Source organism: Corapipo altera, unplaced genomic scaffold (genome assembly GCF_003945725.1).
Source record: "Corapipo altera isolate COAL_440 unplaced genomic scaffold, ASM394572v1 57, whole genome shotgun sequence".
Classification (NCBI taxonomy): Eukaryota; Metazoa; Chordata; class Aves; order Passeriformes; family Pipridae; genus Corapipo; species Corapipo altera.
The window spans coordinates 7,072,143-7,083,418 of record NW_020884905.1 but is presented as its reverse complement, the minus strand read 5'-3'; the positions used below and the strand labels follow the sequence as shown (position 1 = coordinate 7,083,418).

The 11,276-nt window shown below is 43.7% G+C and overlaps 1 protein-coding gene and 1 long non-coding RNA gene across 2 annotated transcripts in view; one reads left to right on the top strand and one right to left on the bottom strand.

Annotated features, from left to right (window-relative positions):
* LOC113951050 overlaps window positions 1–447 on the bottom strand; it is an 11,334-nt gene extending 10,887 nt beyond the window's left edge. The window contains exon 1 of the long non-coding RNA XR_003529005.1: window positions 193–447. This is a non-coding gene — a long non-coding RNA (uncharacterized LOC113951050). The remainder of the gene's footprint in view (window positions 1–192) is intronic.
* LOC113951042 (methylcrotonoyl-CoA carboxylase beta chain, mitochondrial-like) overlaps window positions 1–11,245 on the top strand; it is a 12,015-nt gene extending 770 nt beyond the window's left edge. Inside the window, exons 2-13 of the mRNA XM_027651561.1 lie at window positions 479–758; window positions 2,798–2,994; window positions 3,867–4,045; window positions 4,750–4,830; window positions 5,778–5,956; window positions 6,683–6,875; window positions 7,865–7,956; window positions 8,144–8,300; window positions 9,053–9,175; window positions 9,583–9,728; window positions 10,026–10,107; window positions 11,041–11,245. Of these exons, the coding sequence (XP_027507362.1) occupies window positions 479–758; window positions 2,798–2,994; window positions 3,867–4,045; window positions 4,750–4,830; window positions 5,778–5,956; window positions 6,683–6,875; window positions 7,865–7,956; window positions 8,144–8,300; window positions 9,053–9,175; window positions 9,583–9,728; window positions 10,026–10,107; window positions 11,041–11,124 (1,793 nt within the window). The 3' untranslated portion in view covers window positions 11,125–11,245. The remainder of the gene's footprint in view (window positions 1–478; window positions 759–2,797; window positions 2,995–3,866; window positions 4,046–4,749; window positions 4,831–5,777; window positions 5,957–6,682; window positions 6,876–7,864; window positions 7,957–8,143; window positions 8,301–9,052; window positions 9,176–9,582; window positions 9,729–10,025; window positions 10,108–11,040) is intronic.
* Window positions 11,246–11,276: the final 31 nt, after the last annotated feature.

The following is an 11,276-nucleotide window of genomic DNA, read 5'->3' as shown; positions in this document are numbered from 1 at the left end:
GCCGGGGGGCCCCGCCGGAGGGGCCGCAGCCCCGCACTCCCTGCCCGGCACGGCCCCGGCCCCGCCGCGCTCCGCAGGCCCGGCGGGGCCCGCCCGGCCCGGGGGCGCAGGGGGAGCCGCGGCATCCCCTCACGGCCTCCGTGGGAACAGGAGGTGTCCCCTTAGGACCCCCCTGGCGGGGCAGGAACTTACGGTGTCTCCTCACGACCCCTGTGGAAGGGCGGAAAGAGGGGTGTCCCCTCACGACCGACTGGAGTCAGGATGTCCCCTCACGACCCTCGGAGAAGGGAGGGAACAGTGGCCGTCCCTTCACGATCCCCGTCTATCAGGGGGTGTCCCCGCAGGGCCCACATGGCAGGGCAGGCACCGGGGCTGTCCCCTCACGGCCCCCGCCCGAGGCGAGGGGGCCGCGTTCCCCCTCAGCCGAGAGAATCCACGCTGTAATTCCCGTCACTAAGCGCTGTTTGTTGTCTCCCAGCTCTCGGGACCATGTGGAGCACGACCCCTCTATGCGCCCTGGGCAGGAGCCGCCCCAGGCCCTCTCTGACCCGCCTGTTCCAGAGGGAATATCGGGAGCTCCTATTGCATGGCCAGAGCTGGGGAAGGACACACCACCTGCCCCCACGCCGATTTGTGAGTAATAAGTCAAAATACAGGCGGCACCCCCGAACATACCCAGTTCTGGACGGACGTGTCCTCGCTGTGCACCGACATGTGTTCGAACAGAATTTAAGGAACAGCGAGGCTGTGGTTAAAAGGTAATAAACCGGTTTTGTGGGGGTTTAAAAGTGTTGCTGCTTGTAGCACTGTGTGAGAATTACTGACAGGCGCTTCAACTTATGGACAGTGGTTGCCCCATCCTTTGGAAGTGTTCAAGGCCTGGTTGGACGGGGCTTGGAGCAAGCTGGGATAGTGGAAGGTGTCCCTGCCCATGGCAGGGGTTAGAATGGGATGATCTTTAAGGTCCCTCCTAACCTAACCCTTTTGTGAAATGTTGACTGAAATACCCAAATCGAAGTGCAAACTGTATTTAACATAGTGCCATGTGTTGTTTTGCATACATTGCTAAGAAGTATTTTTTTTTAGACCTTCATAACATTTGTTTCGTGTTGGATTTTGAATGCAAAGACATAAATGGTGACTCACACACTCCTGACAGAGTAGGAGACAGTTACTGCAGTCAGTCGTGATTCAGTGATAAAAGCAGGAAAATGCATTTTATGTATTAGTCCTGAAAGATCAGATGGCAAAAATGCAAAGGCCTTTGTTCAGGGAGTGATCCATGAGCTGGAAGCAAAGCTACAGAAAACACACTGTGCCCTCCTGTGGTGGCATTTAGGACTTTAACAAAATCCTTAGCTTTTTCCTTCAGAGCTTTTCCGACCTCCACGGTCTGCAGGGAGGTCCACACTAAGATAATGGAGTCACACACGGAGTGCTGTGTGAGTAGTTGTGCCAAACAGCATTTATAGTTAAAGATGATGCATCTGGGGGAAAAACGATGTGCTTGAAATAAAGGAAAAACCTGGTTTATTTAAGACCAAAATTATTTGAGATACCACATTTGTTTACAGTTTATTCAATTCTTTATCTAAACTTGAGGCTTCCCTGACAATAACATTTGGTAATCACTTCCTCCCACTGCAATGTTCACTACTGTTAGTGTATGTTCCATGCAGTAGAGCGTGCTTTTCTTCTAGATTTAGTAATTTATTCTACTTATCAGTTACTGATTTTTGTCAGATAAACTTGTTAAAGGGAGTTGACAGAGGAAGCCTTTGTTTGGCTTCTTCCCTAGAGTAGTTAGAAATGGAGATTCATGCTGAGATAGGATGAGCACATAGTTAGATTTATTTTTATATATTATATTATTGCCTTTATTAGACAGTTTTTGAATAAGGAAAGTAAAATGCTTGCTTTACATAACAGATCTTTGCTTTTTATTACACTCTGTAAGAAAAAATAATCTAAAAATGTGAGTTCATCTTCTTTCTCCTGCCATTTATATGAAAACTGTGCAATATATTTTACTATGTTCAATCTACTAAAAGGTAACTTATAATGAATCATAGTCATCAAATGGTTTGGGTTGGGAGGGATCTTAAATCCCATCTCCTTCCACCCCCTGCCATGGGCAGGGACACCTTCCACTATTCCAGGTTGCTCCAAGCCCTGTCCAACCTGGCCTTGGACACTTCCAGGGATGGAGCAGCCACAGCTTCTCTGGGCAACCTGTGCCAGGGCCTCACCACCCTCACATGGAAGAATTCCTTTCCAATATCCCACCTAACCCTGCCCTCTGGCAGTGGGAAGCCATTCCCCCTTGTCCTGTCCCTCCAGGCCCTTGTCCCAAGTCCCTCTCCAGCTCTCTTGGAGCCCCTTTAGGCACTGGAAGGTGCTCTAAGCTCTCATTGGAGCCTTCTCTTCTCCAGGTGAACACCCCCAGCTCTCCCAGCCTGTCTCCAGAGCAGAAGGGCTTCAGCCCTGGAAGCATCTTCGTGGCCTTCTCTAGATGGGACACGTTGAGCTTCTCATCCACCAACACCCCAAGTCCTTCTCCCCAGGGCTGCTCCCAATCCATTCCTCGCCAAGCCTGGATTTGTGCTCAGTATTGGCCAGACCTGGGGCAGCACCTGCACTTGGCCTCGTTGAAGTTCCCCCAGGCCCGCGTCTGCAGCCTGTTGAGATACCTCTGGATGCCATCCCTCCCCTCCAGCACCACCACACCACACAGCTTTGTTTCCATTAACTGAAACTTTGTTTTTTCCATTAACTGAAACTTTGTTTTTTCCATTAGATACTTGGAATTGTTGGAGAGGGTGAGGAAAGGAGGGGGAGAAAACGCCATCCTGCGCCACACTCAGCGCAATAGGAAGGTGTTTGTTCGGGAGCGCCTGAAGCTGCTGCTGGATGATGAGTCTTTCCTGGAGCTGTCCCCTCTGGCAGGGCTCAACATGCCCTATGGGGATGTCCCTGCTGCTGGATGCCTCACTGGTAATGGAAAATGGAATGGCAAAGGAAAAAGGGTGCATGTCATAAGGTTTATGGAATATTTTAGTATCTGTGCGTTCCTAGGAAAGGTGAACATCAGTTCTATCCAGGAGCAGCTCCCAACAGGGAAGAGTTCAGCCCTGCTGTATTATTATTATGTGATTTTTTTGGGTGAAATCTGAGATAAACCTTTTTTTAAAAAGTCTTTTATTTCTTCCAGTTTTAATAATTTATTCTACTTACCAGTTATTGATTTTTGTCTCAAAAAATTTAGGGTGATGTATCAAATCAGCTGTCGCCTGTTGAAGGAGAGGGTACAAAGTAACTGTGAGACACAGGAGCTGTGGTGTTTATTTTGTAGTGTTTTTCAAATCGTAGACAATTGCATTGTCTGTGCAAACACTGTCTTTTTAAACTGGAACCACTCTTCAAAATTAATTTTAAAATGAAAAAAACACTCTTCAAAATTCCTTTTTAGAAAGAACTTAAAAGAACAGAGTATGAAATCCTTCTTTTATCACAGATTGTTACCTTTTTCGGTTTTATAGGGGTAATTTTTAATTGCCTCCCCTTTTTTATCTCAAGGGTTAGGAGTCAAAGTATGTAAGTTTTTCTCTTTCATTGTCACCAGGACTACATAAGTTTATTTGAAGTTCTGTCTTCGGTCATTTGGATTGCTTTTTTAAATGTCATGGTTATTCCAGAGAAGAGGGATAGATTTCTTTCCTTTGTGGTATTTTCAAGTTGATTTGGATCTTCTTGAGACAGTATTACTGAAAAAAAACCTCTTGGCTGTAATTTGGCCCCCTTGTTTTGTGTGTTATTGTAAAGAATCACGATAAGTATCTGTGGAACTGATTTGAATTGAATTACAGGAATTGGCAAAATCTGTGGAATCTGGTGTATCTTCGTGGCAAGTGATGCCACTGTGAAAGGAGGAACTATTTACCCAATTGGAGTGAAAAAACAGTTAAGAGCCCAAGAAATTGCCATGGAGAACAGGCTGCTGTCTGTGCACCTTGTGGACAGCGGGGGAGCATTCCTACCACTACAGGTAATGCTGGCATCACTGCAGAGGAGAAAACATCTGTGTTATTTCATCCCTTTGGCTAATCTTGCATCTGCTCACAGTTTAGAAACTTGAATGAGTGTGCAGAGCTGCTTTTTTGTCTTTAATAAACCAGTACCTAGTGTGAGAGGCTTCAGAATCTGTAGTTTTCTCTGTTTTATTGCCTTGTTTGTGCTAGCAGTGCACCAATGTCCATGGCCTTTAAAAGTGCAATTTTTGCAATTTTTAATACAAAAGGGGAATTTGCACAGGTTCCTTTCCAATGGTCATCCTATCACAGAGATTGTGGTTGTTCCCTCTCCACACTGAAAGCAAACACACAGCAAAAGCTTTTACCTGACTTAAGGAGTTGTATCAAAAACTGAATAAAAAGGGAAACTGCTGAAGGCATTTTACAGATAAAGTAGGAACATGAGCCTCCACTTCTCCATGTTTACAGTTTCAGTTTGTTTAGAATAAATTAGTTTCACAAAAAATCATGAAACCTCTTTTGAAAGACATGGGTGTTTTTTGGGATTTTACAATGGAAGAAATACCATAGTGCATGCTGTATATGAAAGGTTCAGGTGTGATTGTGAGTGAGGACCTTCCCAGGTTCAGTTACAACATATTTGGGAATGAATGGAGTGAAGAGGAGGCACCAGCTTTTATAGTTAATATTAAAATTTTTTCTTTTCTCTGTATGTCAGTCAGAGCTGTTTCCTGACAAGCTGCACGGTGGCAGGATTTTCTACAATGAAGCAGTCATGTCTGCCATGGGAATCCCTCAGGTGCAATGTCATGGGGAGGGCAAGTGAGGGTGGTCTGTGTGATCAACTGAGTTCTGAAAAAAATATTTGTTCCAATAATTTCTAGGAACAATTCTCAAACGTGCAGAAAAATTCCTAAATTTATTTGTGGGGAAGGGAGACTCAAATAGTATCAAATCATGGAATTGTTTAGGTTGGAAAAGATCTCTAAGATCACCAAGACTAACCATCAATCCAGCACCACCACCATGTTCACCACTGAACCTTGTTCCCAAGTGTCATATCCACGATTTTTGAAAACTTCCAGTGATGGTGGCTCCACCACTTTCCTGAGAAGTCTGTTCCAATGCTTTAAACCCTTTCTGTGAAAAACATTTCGCCAGTATCCAATCTAAACCTCCCCTGGTGCAGCTTAAGGCCGTTTCCTCTTGTCCTGTCCCTTGTTCCCTGGGAGCAGAGCCCGACCCCCACCTGCCTCCACCCTCCTGTCAGGGGGTTGCAGAGACCAAGAAGGTCCCTCCTGAGCCTTCTTTTTCTCCAGGCTGAGCTCTCCCAGCTCCCTCAGCTGCTTCTGGTGCTCCAGACCCTTCCCCAGCTCTGTTCCCTTCCCTGGACACACTCCAGCCCCTCAATGTCTTTCTTGGTGAGAAGGGCTCAGAACTGGACACAGGACTGGAGGTGGGGCCTCCCCAGTGCCAGGTACATTATCTCACATAAGGGAACATTTCAGCCTTAAGGATCTTCTGTTTCCTGACTGACTGTGATGAAAAAGCAGCAAATCACTGGGTTATTTCAGGGTAAACACTGAACTCTCCAAACCAGCATTGTTATTCCTGCTGGTTTTATATCTCCAGTTCATTGTTCCCCAAGCTGTGGTTTAGCACCTTGAGCATTTCTGGAACAACTTTGGGCTTTGGCTTTTCCTCTCCCCTCTCCAGCACTGTCTGTTGTGGTTTCTGTGCCCTCAGGTGGCTGTGGTGTGTGGCTCCTGTGTTGCTGGAGGTGCCTACGTGCCCACCATGGCTGAAGAAGCTGTGATCATAGATAAAATTGGGACACTGTTCCTGGCTGGCCCACCACTTGTAAAAGCTGCTACAGGAGAATATGTGTCTCCTGAGGACCTTGGAGGAGCCAAACTTCACTCACAGTATGTGGAATATTCTCAAAAATAGTAGAGAATTCAGCATACTCAGCTTTACAGGAACACGGCATTGTCATTTCAGAGCAGGGCCAAAAGGGGAACCTGTGATTACACTGGTTTTCCTTCTCAGATTCAGGGGTTTTGGTTTAATCAGCCAAATGGAAGTAAAATTACATGTTGTTATGGGGTGAGGCAGGGACTGGACCAATTGGATTTGGATTCCCATTGTTCCGCATACTTCCTGAACAACTTCAGGCAAGTCAGTTCCTCTGTGCCTCAGAGGGACCAGCTCAGAAGAGAGATGCTATCACCTGTTTTCATAGTGTTTTCCAGGATACATATATTTCATTAACTACATGTCTTATGTGCTTTTTATCCAGGCTGGAACCGCTTATTTTGAAACAATTCCTAATGTTTGTTTTCCATTTTCCCTTTTCAGTATTGTTTGTAACAACAGCCTCATGAAAATACATTCAAAGGTCTTTCTTTAATCCAGATAAACACAAAAGTCACAGGGAAGAACTTCTCCTTACTGTGAATTTGGGTTAGATTGCATGGAAATTTCCTTGAGCTACTGCTTTCAACTCATTCATCCAGAACAAAATCACGCAGTATTTGCAGGGAGTTTGGAGAGCCACAGTACAGATTAAGGTTTTTTCCTTTGGTTTGGGCTTTCTATCAGAGTTTACATTTCATGCATTCAATGCTAATCAATGTTGCTCTCTATCCTAGAGTCAGTGGCTGTACTGACCATTTTGCACCTTCAGAAAAGGAGGCCTATGAATGTATTCGCAATGTTATCTCTACGTTAAACTATGACCCAGTGCCAGAGGAGGGCACAGAGCACGACAGTCCCCTGTACAGCTCTGAGGAGCTCTTGGGACTGGCACCACAGGACTATAGGTGTACTCTTCCTGTCAAACTGGTAAGGGGACAGGGACTGCATTCCTTCATCCCTCTGTCTGCTCTGTCTCATAGCTCCAGATTAACAGACTGTTCTCTCTTGAAGAATACGTATTTTTACCTCATCCATTGCCAGCCTGTCTTGAGTCTGCAACAAAGCAGGATGGCAACAGTTTTGTAGAATTATAGAGAATATTTAAATTGAAATCCTGCTGGAGATAAGATACATTCTAGATAGTTCTAGATTATGCCAGCTGATCCCCATCTGTTTCCGTGCACTGTTGAGATGCTGTTGTGTCAGCATGGCTTGTACTGTGTTGGCTGCCTTGAGAAGTTGCACCCCTTTAAAGTCTGGTTTTCCCCTCCTCCTGTTTTTTGGTTTTTTTTACCCCAGGCAATCAAGACTGTCATGCAACAGAAATGCCTGACTGAAAAAACAACACAGCTCAAATTAAACTTGTTTGAGGTTGGGACAGACACTAATACTTAAGCAGAGACAATGCAGAGCTGCCCACGCTATTTTCATTGTGTTCTAGATGAGATTTAGTCTCCAAGGATGTGAATCCAGTATCTTTTCCAGTGGTAAATTCTTGCAGTTAAGGGGATTGACTGTAGAAAGCAGAGTAGCTTTGGAAATGGCTTTTAATTGTATTGGAAAAAAGCCTGAGCAATATGCAACAGAGTGTTTCTTATGCACAAAATCTGTAACTGCACATGCTGGGGTTTTTTACATTTTTATGCACATGAACAACTGTGCTTTGAAACACTGAAATAATTTTTGAGTTGGACTTGGCTCAAAATACATGGTTGGTAATTAAACTAAACACAAATTGGATGTTTTGTGCATATTGAGTATTTAGCAAGACACCAAAAGACCTTCTGTGTTCATTGAGGTGGATTTCTTGCACAACCCAGGTCTCCTACTATTTGAACAGAGCATTTCTTTTAGCAGAATTATCCTATTTCTCTTCAATTTCTATAGTAAAGTAAAATCTGTGTGTTTCTTTGCAGATCCTGAGCCGTTTGGTGGATGGAAGCAGATTCCAGGAATTCAAGGCTAATTTTGGAACAACATTAGTAACAGGATTTGGCCATGTGGAAGGGTAAGGCTGTGAATATTCACTATCAAAATGGATGGACGCATGTGTCTGAACAGCTTTTGGATCACCATCAGGTTTTACACTATTTCAATAATTCCTAGGGTTCAAAAGTGAAAATCATGGAATGGTTAAGGTTGGAAAAGACCTCTAAGATGATCGAGTCCAACTATCCATGTGTCTTGTTCTGTAGGCACTTGGTGGGGATTGTGGCCAACAACGGGGAGCTGGCTCACGATGCTGCTCTCAAGGGCAGCCACTTCGTCCAGCTCTGTGGCCAGCGGGGAATTCCCATCCTCTTCCTCCAAAATACTGCTCCACAGCCAGCAGGGCCAACAAGCATCTCACAGGTATGGCAGGTCTGCTTCCATATACTTAAGCAATTCCTAGTTCTTCTTGTGCCTAAAGTTACCTTTTCACAGTTATTAATTGTTAAGAAAATTGGGTTTTTTTAAACCACTCTTGATGGTTTAAATCATGAAGCTTCATAATGACTTTATTCTTAAATCTCTCCATTCTCTCTTGAGTTTTAAGCAGGCCTGCATGCCTATATAAAATTATAGTGGTCAGTTGGCAATGCAGGCTGTAAAACCTATCATTTAAAGTGCTTTTTACACTGAAATACAGTTTATTGATTCTTCTGACACCACTGCACTCCAGAAAATTAGCTATTTCTCTTTCAGAAAAGTGTAGACATTAAAGTACAGTAGGTTTTGTCCTGAGCTGGGGGAAGCCTCATAGTAAAACCTCTGCTAGATTCCCAGATCTGTTTCTGCAGTCTTGTTCCTCCCAAGGTCACCAGCCCTTAGACAAAGCCTGGCACAAATGAGTGTTGGAGGCATTTGCACCTGGTTGTAATTGTTGTACTGATTTAAGTATTAAAATAAGTGCATAATGGGCTTATGAGTTAATGATATGAGTTATTTATGATATGTATGAGTTAATGATACCAGTCAGTTAATGATGCTGCATTTCTAGTGTGGAAGAAATGATCACACAGAATTGTAAATAATAAATAAATGTTTAAAATACGAGTTTGGTGGGAGCAAGGAAGATCTAGAGTAAAGTCTTAAAGGGTCTAAAATGTCTCTTTTTATTCCAGGCAGAGGCTCATTCCAACAGGCTGAAAGCCCAGGCCTCCATGATGGCTGCTGTTGCTTGTGCTGCTGTTCCCAAAATCACCATCGTCATCGGGGGCTGTTACGGGAGCGACAGCTACGTCATGGTAGGGGGGTGGGATCAGCCCAAGGGCTTGGGACACACCTTTCACACTGTGCTAAAACTTCACAGCCCTGCAGTTTTGAAACAGTCGGTTACCTCGATCTGTCAGCTGCTTTTTAAGTAAGAAATGTAGCACAGGACATGATTACTGAAAATTAAACATGTAAGAATGAAACATGTAAGTCCTTGGAGTTAAAACTCAAATACCAAAATAGCAACATCGAAGGCAGTGGGGATGGGTTTTGGTGGTTCCTACCACTGGGTGTCTGTGCTGATACAGGAGCTGTGTTATTAATGCTTTACAAATCCAAGTGTGTTCCATTCTGCCTTGATCTTCATTGTGTCATCCCACAGATACCTTTTGTGATTGATTTCAGTGAGTTTCACTGTGCTTTTGTTTTTTCTTTGCAGTGTGGGAGATCGTTCAGTCCAAACTTTCTGTTCCTGTGGCCTAATGCAAGAGTTGCTCTTGTGGATTCAAGACATTTCTCCACAGTCCCACAAGCTGGGGACAGTGACTCCAGAGATGAATCAGAGCTGAAGCAGCTGAAGACAAAGTAAGGACATTAATTGCCTACTCTTGTTCATCTTAGAGAGCACCATATCCTAAGCTAATAAAGCAAACCTGAACCTACTGAAAAATATTTTAAATTTCCGTGTAATTTTATATCTCTCTGTTAGGATCTTCTCAAGCTGGTCTGTGCTGCAGAATGGTCAGATCTGTTGTGTTATTTTCTGCATTCAGATTCATTTTAACAGCAGTACTGCATGGAACTATTTGCTTGTTTCACCTATGACTTTTTCACTGCCCTGATGTTTTCATCATGCTTTTAAGCCTGTTCTGTCCTCTCCAGGCTCGAGGAAGAAAGCAGTGCATTTTACTCCTCTACCAGACTCTGGGATGATGGAATCATTCTACCTCAAAACACTAGAAAGGTGGGTTTTCCTTTTAGTACATCTTTTTCCCAGATCTCGCAAGGATCTGGCAGCAAATGTATAAGCCCATGACTCACTCAAGATCAGCAGCATGTTGATTCCAGACCTGGGGCTCCCACTGCTCACTCCTATTATTGCGGAATTTAGCTCTGTAATTCTCATCCTTTCTTTTTCCCCATTAGTTTATCCACAAAGTTTCTGTTGAATTCTGGTTACTTGATCAGAGCATTTCTTCACTGAGCATCTCCATCGAGTTTACCCTTTGATTCTGTATCTGAATCCTTTTTTTTTTTTGTATAATCACTCATATCTTCAACTCTCTGAAGTTCAGGCTCCTCACCATCCCCATTGTTTCCATTCTTTTGTCCTAGGATGTTGCTTTTTGCAACTTTCTCTTCTTGCTTGTAATTTGCTGTGTCTCTTTGGGATGCCCCCCTGGCTTTGTATTTATTTGAAGTTGGCAGACATCTCTTCAATTCTTTCTAAAAGCCACTGCCTTTGTTCTTCTATTTTTCCTTCATTAGCAATAAAAATGTTCTTTGCACTTCTGAAGTTTGTTCACATGAAGATCACAAATACTTGAGGATCTCAATCTGTCCTGGTTTCAGCTGGGGTTAAACCACAAAACAACCCTTCTAAGTATGGTACATATTTATGGAACTATGTGGATTTAAAATATTTTTTGTGGAGTTTATGGGAACTTTGATAATGGGGGAGCACCAAGAAGTGTTTTTTAGTTCTAGAGCCCTGAAATTCCCTTCTCTGGGAGCTACACGTGAAAAGAAAATATGTGAGAGTTGAACTGTTCATTTTAGCATGTTCAGTGCTTCACAAAGAGAAGGAACAAATAAGTGCAGAACTGCTAAGTTTTACTGATTTTTTTTTTTAAGGCTCATTGCTTATATTGGGGTTTTTTTGTTTGTTTTTGATTAGGTGATTGCCCAGTGCTTGGACATCATGGAACAGCAGAAGTACCAGGCCGTGTCTCCGTGTCGCTATCCCATCATCAGGATGTAATCTTCACCCTCAAACCAGCAGCCCTGCAGAGCCAGCACCACCTGGCAGAACTCTAAGTGTAAAGGATTTTCTAATTCTTTGATACTATTAATAAAAATGTTGAACAATTGAAGACAAACAAGAAGGCTGGATTTTAAGTCTATTAGCAGGAA